The following is a 15,639-nucleotide window of genomic DNA, read 5'->3' as shown; positions in this document are numbered from 1 at the left end:
CGATTTTCCAGGCAAAAAAATGAAAAAAAACTTGCACCTCCGATTGTAAGGTGCATGGAACTTTGTGAGCAAGAAAAACGAATGCGGGAGAAACGGGCGATTTATTTCCCGAAGTAATCTCGCGCATCTCACTCCTCGTCGCTCTCCGAGAGCTCCTTGTCGCCTTTCGCTGACCATGACATCTCGTCCTCGGCGCCATAAAGCGAGTTCGCGATGCCACACTTCTGAACGAATGTTCAACCATGGTCGATGGGATCATGGCCCACGCTTCGCACGCCCATCCCGCCAGCTTCTCCAGAGGCGCACGCTTCAGCGAACCACTCGTTGTGAACGCGTGGGAGCCGCTCGTAAGCCGTGGAAGCGGCGCACCTTCGTTGCCGCTGCTCCCATTGCTGCTATCAAGCGCGCAAGTAGAATAATTTGACGATTTGTGTGAACGCTGATAGAAAACCCTAGGCGTGCTAGGCGCCTAGATCCGAAAAATTGTTGCTAAAAGCTTTGGCGCCATCTTGAGATGGCGATGGGTGAAACGAAATTTCAGCTGTTTCGGCAGTTTCGGTTTCGTATCCGATTCTAAGGCGCATGTGATTTTTCGGCCTGTTTTTCCGGAAAAAAAGTACGCGTTAGAATCGGGTAATTACGGTAATCCAATTCAATCCAATTCAATCCAATGCTCCTCGCGCTTGCGCAACACGGCCCTTCAGGGTCCACGCGAAACTGCTCAACCTCGGCCAGTGTAGCTTACGCTACAAAAAAATCGCGGCGAAATCAACTTGTTCATTTTGTTACACACGTGGCTCCTTTTGTTACGCACGTGCCAAGTGCGCATTTAGTTGATCTATTTCTTTTTTTGACAAAATCGTAGATGCCGTGCTTACACACTTATCATTGGCTTTCATGATGCACCATGCTTCAAACAATTCACGACTGGCCTGGTTCTTAAAACAGCGCGATATCAGTGTCAAGTCAAGTCGTTTTATTTCCAACAAATTTTGTTGGGGGTCCCCCATGCGAAACGTGGTCATAGACCACTTGAAAGTGCCTGGGGCCCTGTACAGGCAGCGAGGCATCTGAAATTACAGAGGCATGGAAGTGATGCTGAATCAAATTACAGAAATGATGTAACATGCTCATGTATAAGTGAAAACATTTACAAATATAGTAAAACATTTTTCGAAAGTTTCTGTAGAAAAATAAAGCATTCCCTGTCATACACTTCTGCAATAGGAGATGCACATGTGCGATAGGACTGCAGGGGAAAATTTGCGGAGAACAGGAAATCTTCACACTTGTATCGATGGCGTGTTATGTGTAGGCAACAAAAAGATACCAGCATCAACAAAGGGTGCACTATACAGCAAGATTTCTAACAGATACTACGAATTGTGAATGAAGTAATGGCACAATCGTCTTCCAGAAAGTTAGTCAGCGCGAATGCCCTCTCTTCCAAGCTGTTCAGAATGAAAGGCAATCGGTGTGTTAAAGATTGTAAAAGATAATTCGTGCATGGTTGACAAACCAGCGCAGAAAAAACACGGCCCAAAAAAGGAACGAGAAGTAGACAGGTCAGGACAGTGTTTTTTCCGCGCTGGTTTGTCAATCATGAACGTTCACCAACTCGCCCAAGTCACAGTCTTCTTGAACTGTAATTCGTGCGCCGGCGTGGAAGAAGCCACATGTCAGGAGTGCGGGTGCGCGGATCACTCTGTCTTACTCTAAGGTTAGACAGAGGTTTTAAGAACCCTTGCAATTTTTTATTTGAAAAAAAAAGTAAGAATGAAGTAACCTAAAATCAAAAACATTATTTGCAAAAACATTATTTGGAAACAGCTGAGCGGTTGCGTGTGAGTACGCTACGTTAGCTATGGAGCGGAGTGCTTTTTTTCTGTAGCAAATTAATACAGTTTAAGTTTGTAATAGTAGTGGTGCCCCAAACAAGGGGGCAGTAGTTTAAGGGAGACAGGAACAAAACGTGGCAGATTTGCATTTTAGCTGTTATAAGGAAGAAATGTCGACACTGCGATAATGCACCTACTGTCGCTGACAATGACTTGGTGGGAGATTCTACAGGGCAAGACCAAGACAAGGTAGTAGAAAAAGTCACCCCAAGAATTTTATGTCTGTGGACAATTTCGATGGGCACGTTGCCTAATTTAAGGTCAGTATGGATGCACGCATTCTTATTTTTACCTTGGAACAAAATGGCCGTCGACTTACTCGCATTAATTTTTAGAGCGTTACCAACGAACCACTTGCCAAGCTTCTTAAGAACGTCTTCTGCTCTTAGGATTACGTCATGAGTGTCGCGGCCGGAAACCAGCATCGTTGTGTCATCAGCATAGAGTAGAAAGTTTGTTTTTTGTGTCTATTTCAACAATGTCATTGACATATAAATTCAAAAGAAACGGTCCTAGTACGCTTCCTTAAGGTACACCGGTGCAGTTGGACAGAAATGAGGAAACTCTGTCCCCTATAGCGACACACTGCTTTCTATCACTTAGATAGGACTGCAGTAGCGAGAAGGCTACTCCATGAACACCGTAAGAATCAAGTTTTTCAAGCAACAAGTCTCGGTTAAGGTAATCCAATGCCTGGCTAAAATCTATAAATATGGCTAGGGTGAGCTTTTTTGATTCAACATTTTCTATCATCTTCTCCTACAATGTTGGTAATGCCGTTTCAGTATACCTTCCTGGACGGAAGTCATGCTGGCATTCCGTTAAGTTATGCTTGCTAAAGAAATCGGTTAAGCGCATCAAAACTATTACAGACGATAGTGGGCTACTTAAACCCAGAAATTTTGGTCTGTCTGTCTGTCTGGGACTCGATTCAGCCACCTGACCAAAGTAAAACAATGCCTGCGCAATAGTCTTATATAGTCAGAGCTAAATCTACCCGTCTAAGTTCGGTGTAATGTTCATACTTGTCAACATTGTTGAAGAAGAACAAGACATTACGCAAATATAAGACAGCAAATAAATACAGAAGTGATATTTGCAGTGTTCCTTTATAAAAAAATCAAACATGCTTGACTATTGCGAAATTAAATACTCCATCAACTGCAGAAAAAAAATTCACTCCGTCGTCGCCTGCTGTCGCCAGCGCCACTATAGCTTCTGGCGCCAGTTTAAGATATCAACCGGCAACAGTTACGAATGGTTCCATTGATAGGTTCCACGTTCTGCTTGCAACGCACGTGGAGCAGGGAAACGCGGTACTATAAACATTGAAGTAGGGCGCCTCAATTCACGCGCGTCTTCGCCGCACGGCAGCGTTGGCATCGAGACACCAGGTTTGGAGCAGTGGAACGCGGGAAATTTAAAATGATTTAAGCAAACCTTTGGCGTCTTTACCTTGGGAGGAGCGCGACGCAAGAGGAACAACATGAGAGGTGAGCGGAAAAGCGAAGGGAGGCATTTAGTTGGCAAAAGTCGATAAAGACTATCGTCTTTTCACGACATTTGCAACGAAAGTAGCAGATACGCGGCCAATTTTTTTTAGACCTTTCAAGAAAACAGGGAGTATTGAAATTGAACGATAATTGGTTGGCTCATTTTTGTTTCCGACTGTGAAGATAACTGATACTTTTGCTATTTTCATTGCACGGGGAAATGATCCGGATGTCAAGACTAGGTTAAAAATGTATTCTAGGTGAGGAACAACGATATCAATGACGTATTTTACAAGCCCAATCTGAAGCCCATTAACGCCAGTTGATTTGGTATCTTTTAAATTGCTGAATGTACTAGCGATTTCATTCACATCCGTTGGCCGCATGAAGATCGTATTGGTTGCCTTACGTGGATTTTGTGGGGGCATAAATGATCAAACTGCGCTGGCGGGCTCGTAAAGTGTTTATTGAAGTGCTCAGCTAGTGGCAAACCTGAGAGCTTCTCATTATTTATTGTTAATTGGAGTGTCAAGTCGCTTTCTATTTTGCGTTTTACAAAGTTATCAATAGTCTTCTAAACGCTGTTACGATGCTGTTGTCTTGCATGTAAAAAAAGCCTATCAAGATATGCCGCCTTTGCCTTTCAAAGTTCTGAGTTGAGCTTGTTACGATGTTTTTTGAATACTGCGAGGAGAGCAAGATTTTTGTGCGCAAGAAGGCTGTGAAAAGTTTATTTTTCTTTGTAATCATTTCCATTTTATTCTCCCCCCCCCCCCCCCGTACCCATGGCTTTCTAATCCGTTTTTTTCACCTTAACGCATTTTATTGGAAATGATTAATTGCAGATACTCGTAACAATTGCCAGAAATTTATGATATCCATCATCTAGACTTACTTTGGCGTAAACAGACGACCAGTCGCGCTAAAGAACACGAGTTCGAAAAGAATTCATGTTTTCGCTTGAAAACCACCTGTAAGTGAAACGGGGCTCCATCCAAACCAATGGAGGTTCCTTGAAAAAAAAAACGCATTAAAAATGGGGCAGTGATCACTTAAATCACAGCCTATAGTACCAACACTTAGAACAGATGTATCGATATTGGTAATGAAAAGAACAAGGATTGACTGACATGACTGTGTTACTTAGTAGGTGTCATTATTGCATTAGAGAATCCAGAAGCACAAATGTTGTTTTTCAGTTCACAAGAAAGGTGATGGTCTTTTGAGACATCAATATTTAAATCTCCTCCAAGCAACAGGCGGTATCGGTTTAATGTAGCATGTGGACGGAGTTGCTGCACAGGCCCGTCTAGATCCCGATCCTGCGCGATCCAGCTTGATTGCCACAAACCTGGTTCCCCAAGGGCATCTAAGGACTCGAAACGTGGAACATAGTGTGGAACGCAAAGGCAGCGGCGGCAATGGTCAACTAAATGGCCCCCAGCAGCGAGCGCTTGAAAAGCTGTACGGTGCTCTCGGAGCCTCTGTCATTAATTCACCTACCTGTCTGTCCTATATAGCATTTTCCACCAGATAGAGGCACTTTGTATACAACACCTTGTTTTCCCGGGGTTAGTACGCGCTACGTTCTAGCGCGAGGCATAAACGAATTTTCGGGTGTTTTAGTACCGTGACTACGTGAGGCGACGATTCTGACGAGGACAGGAGACGCCAACAGCCTCCTTCGGTGGCATTGCTCAGCGCGGATGAGATTATCAATGCTGACTGCATTATCTCCTTTTTGAGAGCGCATGCGATAGCGCTCGAAGTCCTTAGATGCCCTTGGGGAACCAGGGTTGTGGCAATCAACTGGATCGCGCCCAGTCAGTGTCTAGACGGGCCGTGCAGCAACTCCCAGTCCGTATTGAGTTCTAGCAAGAGTGACTCGACCTCGATTGAAAGTGCCCGTGTGACAGGGTTATAACATTGGGAGCAGAATGACCTACAGTAGGGTAATTTTTTAAATCTGCACTGAGCAAACGTAGCCACTGCACCGTCATGTGCATTGAGCCCACCAGATGGAGCCTACACTCGGTGTGGCCGGTGTTGATATTAAAAACATCTAAATTGTCTTGATGGGGAGGCCGTGACATGCATACGCATAAATAAGTCAGTACTAAACCCCACGTTTTCTGCTCCGAGCCAGTCACATTTTGTGGTCTGTCATAAAACGAGTTCTACGGTAAATATGCCGTTAGCCATTGCTCCGATCTGCCTACACAGTACGTGATGTTCGAGGTTTTTGAGTTTTGGACAGCCTAGAAGACGTCTTGCTTCAGTGTCATTGACTTATCGGTTCAGCCTTTATGTCAGATGTCACGGAAAGTCGTAACAAAGGTGCTCCGCCGCACGACGAAAAGCGTCAAATAGCTTGAGGCACACTTACCGGCACCCAGCCAGGGACGACGGTAGTTGATGTGCGGAAGTCTGCCTGTTCTTGCCAGGTGACCAAGGTTCCGTTTTACTTCTTCCAGTGACGGCACCAGCAGAATATCGTCCATTTCCTGCGCCCGCAAGAGGAGGTTTTTGTTTTTTGACTGCCACTAAGGAAGAAAACCATCCGAACCATTTGTCATGGCACTGAATCTGCTTGAAGCTGAGCTTTAAAGGCGCATGCCGAACTTTACGACCGCCTCGCCTGCTTGCTACTTCCTTTAAGCCCTTTTTGGAAATATCGGCGGCCTTAATTCCGATCGTTAAAATACTACGCATGCAGCTGTCTTCCCAAGTGCACACAAAACGGAATTGAACGCAGAAAAAAGAAAAGCTGCCCTGTATGACCATGAGCGACAAACTACGAAGAACTGTATTTTGATTGCGAAGGGAGATATCAAAACTGTCCCTCCATTTATGCACTGGAATTCCGTGCTTTCCGGTATTTAAAAAACTGAATAATCGTAATTTTCTAGTTTTCTGCCGTTAGGCAACGGAACGCAACGAGGGATTTGGCGCAGTTTTACACGGCCAAGATTGATGCAAACGACAGACGAGGGACAGGAAGTAGTAGTTCCCCTATCTACCCACGATTTCTGCGATATCTCTCGAGAATTTAAGCAAGGTACTGCCCACTCGTTGTGAACGAAGATACCACAGCTGGATAGACACTTCAATTTTCACTCTTGATGTTTTTTTCAGTTACTGCGTTCTGGTTATGTGTGCTGATTAAAGGAAAAACTCATGTACAGTCTACACGCTGTTTGTATCTTCTTTTCTTAGTTTTGATTTGAAACGAACTGTCAACGTAGGCCAATTTAACTGACCGACCGTACAATCGCAAATGCATCCAAACATCATGGTACGAGTAAAATAACCTACAATAAACAACTGCCCGATAAAAGGCATATTTGCGGACGTCACGTTCGGTACCACATCTCACCTCTGCACTGATTCAGTGGCAGCTCAGTGGCAACCTGATCGATTGATTGACTGACTGATTGACTGACTGACTGATTGACTGACTGACTGACTGACTGACTGACTGATTGATTGATTGTAAGGTTTAACGCACCGACGCAGCGCAGGCGATGAGGCGCGCCGTAGTGGAGGGCTCCGGACTATAATTTCGACCACCTGGGAATCTTTAACGTGCGCCGAAATCGCGTACACACGGGCGTTTTTGCTTTTCGCCTCCATCAGAAAAGCGGCCACCGCGGCCGGGAATTGAAGCCGCGTCCTTGTGGTCAGCAGCGCAAAGTGGTAACCTGTCGATTCAGTGGTGATCAACACCATGGCTACTCCACGAACTTCGAAGAGTTACCTAATAGGTTTTACTAGCTCAAAGGGACAGAAAACATCATTTTGTGGAGTATGTGCGCTCTATTCAGAATAAAAGGGCGTCACTTAAAACACCTTGAACCGAAACGCTTTCCCTGATAGGGCCCTAAAACGTTTGAAAGCGGAATTTTTAGATGCCAAAAGGAATGCTGGCAACTATACCGGAACGGTGACCCGCGCAGCAACATACTTTTAACTGCATGCGAGATAAAAAATGTGTTTAATAACTTGCCTATAGCTATAAGAATAATAAAATGCAGTACTAGCTGTTCTTTCATTAGGTTCTTGAATCACGCATTGAAACCGACGGAGCCGGCTGTATACGTACTGTAGTATCATATTTAGGCGCTAAATGGTGTCACCTTTCAGGCTTCAGAAAGTTTAGTGCGAAATTAAAGTAATTTCCTCTAATTTATTTAGAAATACCATGTAGTTATCCCACTATATAAAACGCTGGCTTTCGTATGAGCTAGAGGACATGCACTGCACAAAAATTGGTTGTCTGTCCCTTTAAGCGACGACACATTTATTTCCGCTCCAAGACGTACCGTGCTCTTTGGGACGTGGTGAGTTAGTGGCTGCCTGTTTCTGCTTCCTCGGGTGCGTGGTTAGAACTTTTCGGAAGTCATAAGCTTTATTTAGCATTCAGGTGATTTGAAATCTGCCATTTAAAGAAGCCATGAAGATAAAAAAAAAACTATAACCTTCGGTAGCTCACTCAAGTCGATTCCAGCCCCGAAAGGAGTTTTTTTACAAAACAGACTAAATATTAAAGAACTTCGAAAATCACCCTGCACGACGTCAGCAATGATAAAATTCAAAAATTCATCAAACGTTTAAGTAATACGATCAAACAGAACTGGAGGAACTACTACGATGGCACAGCCATGTTTCTTGGTGGAGGCGTTGGTCGCCGTCCGGCAATCACACAAACAATTTCTATGAGGTCATAAGGAACCGGGCAGTAGGTGGCTGCAGCCACCACTGCTTAACTAATGTTTTCTCTGGCTCAGTTGATAAAAGTTCGCGTTAAAATTTGCGTCATAGTTATCGGGATAAACCAGCCTTTTTGTAGAACAAAACTCCTTTTTTTTTTGTCTCACGGCCGCTTCAAAAGCAATGGTCAATGAGGTGGAAACATAGTTTGCCGTCGCGCAATCTTGTTGTGAGGCATGGCAAGAATAGCCCAATTTCTCAAGTAAAACCAAACTGTCTTTTTTAGGTGCCTGGAGTGTGGTAAAAGGTCGTGGTAATGGCTTCGTCTCGGTTATGAAACTGTACGTTCAGGAGATGTTATTAGATCAACACGTGTGGGTTTAATGTGACAGGACATATTTCTTAGGTTCGTGCTTGTCCCAAGTCTGAATTAAAAAAAAAAAGAAAACTAGAAAAGTGACGTGCTTCACAGCCAGTGAGTGCCGCTTTCATTTTCTTCGGTATCTGAATCTTAATTAAAAAGTGTCCATTATGCTTGGCTCACAAATGTGTTCTTATGTTACCAGTGAAAATTAATGAACGGCACCTTTCTATAACGCTCTGCAATACCCTGGATTTAATTACGGCTGGATATTTTTGCAAATGGAAGAGGTAAAATTTGCCCTCATGCACCGAGGGAAGTGCCGGAACGTTTTTGAAAAAAAAAAACTGCCTGCCGCAAGAGCTTTGCCTCAAAAATTGCTTTAATTTCAGTGAGCAGCCTACTCGTAACAGGTGTGCCCGCGGCGAAAATTCCAGCGTTTTTCCTGCGTTCCGCAATATTTCGGCAAATCTACCCCTCTGAGACCCGGGATGCATTTGGATGACCACATTTTTTCTAAACTTTCAGAATAAGCAAGCAGAATCATGAAAGTAAAAAGGTTAAGTGTTTTTTTTTTAATAGCCCTCATAGTTGCAGCTCAGCGAGATGTCCAATATATTGGACACGGGGATGCTACCAGGTCTTTTTTTTTTCGGCGCGAATGTAATGACGTACAGGAGATACTGCGCTGAAACTCATGTGCAAAGATGCTTTATTAACGCGAGAAGTAAAGTAGCGATTAAGGACATAAAAATAGCATTTCTCTGCTCAAGAAAAATTTTGCTCTGGTGCCCACTTCCTATGGGCAATTTCAAAACAGCTCCCGTCCTTCGTGTTAGAGAAAAAAAATGTCGACATTTGGTGCGAAAGAGCTTTGTTTTCATTTCGCAACCCTGTAGTCTGTAACAAGTAGCTTCTGCAGCGTCTGCTGGTCGCCGGAAGTTCCTAGTTCTCTTTTGCTGGGGCTTTCCTGGAGATAGTCATGCCATGCTTTGATGGCGGATACCACTCGACTGAGTCCTCATTCTCCGTTTCGTCCTGCTTCCTCCTTGGAGCCGCAAGGGTCCCAGCAACAGATTGGCGAAACTTAGCAAAATTGCTTCAGCCGTCTCATCAGACAACGAGGCCGGCCTCCTAAAGACAAAAAGACACACGATTTCGCCCACAAGCCGCTAAATACCAACAGAACTCGTTTGCTTTTCGTAACAACTCCATCGCAAAAGCTCGTTAAAAATTTCCGTGTTAAGTACTGGCGCCCAACGTAATGGACACGCAAAATTAAAAGAGGCGCAGAAGAAAGTAAGCGCACGAACAGTTTAAATTTTGTGTTCTGTGCGTTCGCTGTTGCATTAAGATTATTGTAGAATCGAAGATAGGAGGAGGACGAAATTTTACTGAGCAAAAATCCGGAAGCTAGTCCGGAAGCTCGGTCAACCAAGATCACCTGGTCGTCGAGGCTCGAGCTGGATAACATACTGTCCCACTGCTCACGGGAAGGGTTGGGAATGGGGAGAAGGTCAGGGTTTCGGTCGCATTATGCCTTCAAAGCAGGTAGAAATCAAGAAACAGTATTTACTTCTTCGACCGGTGAAGTAGCCGCTGAATGCCGCCATTCTGAAACAGTTTTGGCGGGAATGGGAACGATGTATTTTTACCAATGCTGCCTAGATGGCGCCAACAGGTGCCCAATTTAAGGGAAAGCGGGGCTTTAGGGAGATGAATGTCTTGTCATGAGAGTATTACTTCATTACCTAATGTCCAAAATATTGGACAAATCCTCATAGTCAGGTCTCAGGAGGCTATCGTTAGGTCTGGTTCAAAATTTAATAGTTCAAAATTTGATGGTTTGAACCCGCCTTGATTCCCTTTTCTCAGTCGATTGTAGCAAATAGGAGCCATACAGTTTAAAAAATAAGTACACTTCGTATTTTAATGTCTATGAACCAGTAGTGCACGCAGGCATACAAGTTTTTTTTATCTCTAAAAGCGGCGAGGGTGGGATCATACATTGAAGGTTGATGTTCTTTCAACACAAAAAGACCCTCGGACGTATCCGAGGCTTAGCCTCAGTGCCCGGTGGCAAGTGGCATGTTTATAAAAAATAGAAACCTCGTTTGAAAGACGGCGCTTAATTTACGAAAGCGCTGAGTGTTCACCGGAGGGCAGTGGCCCCAAACCAAGTTTTAAACTGCGTCATACGAGATGTCAATAAAGCTTTCCAGGTGCCCATCACGTAGTATAATGGACAGTCGTTGGAGCGACCTTTGGAACTTCTACAACCGCCTTATCGTGGCTGAGAAACGTTTCGAAAATGGCCCGCCGAATGCAAGGCGCAGAATACAACCTACGTTTATGGGCGGATCGCGAGGTGTAAAAGTTTCACATACTCGCCTATTCAGGAATGGCGGTAAAATAGCTTCTATCATCCCTCAGGAATGACTGGACCCATTAGAGACGTTGATCAATGCATGCAGTTGCCTCAAAATCTAGCTTACCTCAGAATGCAGCATGAGGAAGCTGGCGTTTAAGTGGCGGTCGCTATAAGGGTTATCAAAGTTAAGCCGACAGGTTTTTTTTTTTTTCAAAATTAGGTGCTTATATTTCTGTGAAGACCACCTCCACATCGAGGTTATGCGCCCAGGGGTACACAGAATGAGGTCGTAATTATTAATGCCGATGGCTTAATTAACTGAAATTTTTTATTTAGCTTTTTGTGGGTACAGTAAGCAGGCATGTTTGTATTGAAAAGTTGGAAGCAATCGTGTTTGCATGCAGTTTCATTTCGCAGAATTCTTCTAGCCCATCCGTACTTCGGGATTTTGAACTGTTAAGTTTAATTGCAGTTCGCATGATTACGCATGCAAGACAGTGAAGACTGGCGCAAAGCTCCCCGTTTTTGTGGCGTGCCTGCTGTGTACGGTGTTTAGTTCGACAACGGGGTGGAGGCGTAGGCAAAAGTGAAAGGCTGGCGTTATCGCAATCTGCAGTGCTCGGAACCGCTATCTAAACACAGAACAAAAGGGAGGAGCTTTGCGCTGGTCTTCAGTGTCTAGCATGCGTAATCACGCGAACGGCAATTGCACTTCGCAGTTAGATATCTCGGAGTACGGATGGGCTAGAAGAATTCTGCGAAATGAAACTGCGTGCAAACACGATTGCGTCAAACTTTTCAATACAAGCCTGCTTACTGTAGCCACTAACAAGTTCATTATTAAATTTTAGTTAATTAAGCCACCGACATCAATAATTACCACCTAATTCGTTGTCTCCCTCGGCAAAAAACCTCACTGTAGAGGTGGTCTTCACGGAAATCTAAGGGCCTAATTTGAAAAGAACCTGTTGACTTAGTTTTGATCCCTCTGTAGTTTAAACAAACGTGTTCTCAGTCTGTCGTGCTTAGCCGGTGAAAGCATTCTCAGCACCCAGCGAAATGTCATTGAAATACAGTTCACCGGCGGCCACTGTGCTTTAGCAGCCAGAACACTCGTAGAAGGGTTCGATGGTGGGCCCGTTGGTGCGTAATAGCATACCTGCCAAGTTGCGTAGTTCCAAACGCTTCGCAGCACAGCGTCCCAGGTGACATGTGTCTCCGTGCGATACAGAAAGTTAATTAAACGTGGTCATAGGCTGCGCCCCGAACATAAAGCGATCTAAAACATACCAAATCATTACTTAACAATCACTTAACCACTTATAACAAAAACCAACCCGAAGAATTGAGTTCTTCCGCAACAAAAAAAAAATTTAGCTTAGAAAAAAATTGTACCACAACAATTACATACAACCTCTTATCTGGAAATGGGAAACTGACTGAACGCTGGGTTTTGCCGTTGTTTTTACAGAACACATTCGATTTCTAGGCATCGCCGCCAGAGCCCGCTGGGCATGCCCACCTCGTCGTCTTCGTCGAGGCAGTCGGCGGGTGTGTCGGAGGCGTCCTCGTCCTCGGGGTTGAATTCCTCGTCCGCGCTGGCCTCGTGGGCCTGAGAACCCGAGAAGCGACGCAAAAACTCGGCCCTGGTGCCCCTCGCCGCCGAGGGCGCCGACGCGGCCGGAGGGAGCCAGCCGTTGCGCGCCAGCGCGGCCACGTTTCGCTTGGCGCGGCTCAGTACCGCCGGCGAGCTGGCGCGCTCCCCGTGCTCCTCCTCCTGCCGATGCTGCTGCATTGGGCGCCCTGGGCCGCTAGAAACGTCTCTGCGCATGCGCATTGAGTGCAAGAACGAGAACCTGCGACGGAAGAGATAGAGAGATAGTGAAGCAAGGGGTCACCACGTGCTTCGAACGCGTGTCTAACGTGACAGCGAGCGATACGAGCCAAACACATGTGCGGCTAGCCACGCGTTTCCGCAGGCGTTTTTTCCCCCTCTCCAAAACCGGTCATGTAGCCGCCCTCACACGTGTTCTTCACCGCAGCCGGACCGGTTTCCGGCAAGGGAAAACGCATGCGGAAACGCGTCATTCTCCGCACGTGTTTCGCCCCGTACAGATATATCTGCAATACTGGGGATTACTTGAGTTCCAAAGTAGCAAGTTCTATCAGCAGCAGGAAATGTGTACGAGTAGAGGGCCACGATCAGTGACGCAACCTTAAAGCAACCCAGGATATGGTTGCCGTGGCTGCAATCTTATGCATGCAATCGCTGGAACGCGCAATCCAAGGAACGTCCTTCAGCGAAAGGCGTTTCAAGTGTTAGGGATTAGCTGGGTTATGGGCCCAAAAAGTACCTATATATTAGGTCTGAGCCATTCGCCCCCCTCTTGCGTCTCAAAGAACAATAGATACAACGAGTTCACTAGGTCGGAGCTGGTCCACCTAGAGACATCTGTGAATGCCCTTGTTACTCCAAGATACGCTCAGTCAGTGGTTCCGCTGGACAGCACGTCACCACCGCCTACTATTGGCTGTGCGTGTTCAGAATTTCTTCTCATTTCCGCAATGCTCCTATCCTAGCATTAGCTTTAATGCGAGGGAAGACAGCGGTTGAAAGCCCCAGTAGTATAGGGACACCCAAACGCAACACGCTCGCCCGCGATGAGTTTTAGTAGGGGTTTTACGTTGGTAGAAATCCCTGACTCGTAGCTGGTGATAATCGACCAGATTTAGAAGAAATCCCCAAGGTGGAGTAAGTTCCTGCGAAGGAAAGTTGACATCCACCACAATGAAGCCGTACGACTGCAAAGGAAAGCTGTACAGCTTTCTCAGAAACTTCGAAGTTGAACAAAGCTTCGTCCTGGTCCAGCATTGGAACCCGGGACCACCGCTGAACTGGAGCAGTCCCTCTACCAACTGAGCTAACCAGGAGGCTAGCAGTTTGTAGCGCGATAGCGAATTGATAGCGAATCGACCACATTTAGGAGAAACCCCGAAGGTGGAGTAAGTTCCGGCGAACAAAAGTTTGGCATCCGCCTCAATGGGGCCGTACGGCTACAAAAGAAAGCTGTACGGCCTTCTCAAAAACTTCGAAGTTGAAGAAAAATTCGTCCTGGTTCACGACGAATTCGTCTGGTCCCCAAAAAATTCGTCCTGGTCCTGGTACGGCTGCACTGAGGGGGATGTCAAACTTTCCTTCGTAGCTGGCGAGCGCGTTTTGCGGTGGTCTCAAAGCACTCCAACCAGCCAGGTCCTTCCGTCGCGGGTCCGCAGGAAACTGCAGGCCTAGCACTGCGGCAGTTATTGGACCACCGCTTCACAAACATCGTGGATAACGGCCCCTAACCCAATTGTTTCCCACGCCGTCACCCACTTTCTCCTGCCGTGCATGCGTAACTTTGTTTTCGCCTTGAGTTCTATTCTGGCGAACGGCGACGAGCTGTTGCTGCAGTGCGTGCACCGGATCGCGCATGCGCGTTCGTTCTGCAGCCGCTTACCTCGTCGCGCCGTGCAGGCAGGTCTGGGGTGGTATTCTCGTGTTTGTCCGTTTTGAAAACGTCCGTTTTGCGTCCGTTTCATTGCGACGTACTTCCAGTTGTAGGAGGGCTTTGGATTTACTTTCGCGCAACTGTTCTTGTAAGCACATTGTAAACGGCTAACCCTATTTAAACTATATTTTTTGTGTTTATTGTTCCGCCAGCGAACCAACAACAAGGCGACGAAAAATCGTCTGCTCCTAATCGTCTGCTCTGAGAAGCCGCCGCTCATGGCTCCGCCATGCTTGCATGGCCTCACATCCGGGGGTTTGCTTTTAGCCAATCAGGGCTTGCTCAAAACTGGCAGTTTTGAAACAGAAACAAAACAGACAAAACAAGGGAATACCGCCCCTGGTGTGTAAACGGCCACACTGTTCGCAAGGCCGGCGTGCGTATGGGGAGTGGCTTGATTGTAGCACGGAAATCTCAAGACATAAACCACAGAGACATTCACGCAAACAGGCGAAGAAACACCGGACTCAAACTGCTGATGCCAATTTCCAAGGGTCTTCCTTCGAATCAGCGCCTAGTGCCCTGTACCGACAGTAAGCTACGACTGTGAGTCCAGGATCCCGACGAAGTTCGTATTCAAGACAAGTACGCTGGTGGCCGCGCGTTGTCAGAAGCGAACTGGTCATTTGGCGGCATGAAATCCAGACGACAGACGTAGCGCCGGCTGACACGTAACTGTAGTTCTTCTGAAGAACTGTGAAGGTTATATGTTGTTTCCATTTAAGCTGATCTCCTTCCCCCAAGGTAAAGTGTAAAGGTGATGCACCGACAGTAAGCTACGACTGTGAGTCCAGGATCCCGACGAAGTTCGTATTCAAGACAAGTACGCTGGTGGCCGCGCGTTGTCAGAAGCGAACTGGTCATTTGGCGGCATGAAATCCAGACGACAGACGTAGCGCCGGCTGACACGTAACTGTAGTTCTTCTGAAGAACTGTGAAGGTTATATGTTGTTTCCATTTCAGCTGATCTCCTTCCCCCAAGGTAAAGTGTAAAGGTGATGCATTAATTCCTAGTTTTTCGTGCATTTGTTACCAAAGATGAATAATTCTGGCGTGAGATTTGTACCATAATCCGCTGTTAAATTCTTAAAAAGCGTGTTAAAACAATGCGCAGAGAAGCTTATCATATCCATTACAGGGAGTGAAGACTAATATAGAATGCAAACGTGTAGTCAAGGACACGCAGTCCGCTGCAAACACGCTGTTCTTGAAGCCCGTAGGTGGAAGTTACTACAAAGCACGTCACGTCTTGTCAGTG

The 15,639-nt window shown here is 46.0% G+C and overlaps 1 protein-coding gene across 2 annotated transcripts in view; it reads right to left on the bottom strand.

Annotated features, from left to right (window-relative positions):
• The window catches only part of LOC144145619 (uncharacterized), a 201,568-nt gene that overhangs the window by 2,945 nt on the left and 182,984 nt on the right, over nt 1-15,639 (bottom strand). For both annotated transcript variants that reach the window (XM_077677297.1, XM_077677296.1), the window contains exons 3-4: nt 12,356-12,689; nt 5,778-5,895 (exon numbers count right to left, since the gene is read on the bottom strand). In XM_077677297.1, coding sequence (XP_077533423.1) covers nt 5,778-5,895; nt 12,356-12,689 — 452 coding nt within the window. The remainder of the gene's footprint in view (nt 1-5,777; nt 5,896-12,355; nt 12,690-15,639) is intronic.

Source organism: Haemaphysalis longicornis, unplaced genomic scaffold (genome assembly GCF_048455015.1).
Source record: "Haemaphysalis longicornis isolate Haplotype H1 unplaced genomic scaffold, Haemaphysalis longicornis Haplotype H1 scaffold_7, whole genome shotgun sequence".
Taxonomy (NCBI): Eukaryota; Metazoa; Arthropoda; class Arachnida; order Ixodida; family Ixodidae; genus Haemaphysalis; species Haemaphysalis longicornis.
The sequence above is the reverse complement of the archived record's forward strand: the minus strand, read 5'-3'. Positions and strand labels throughout refer to the sequence as shown.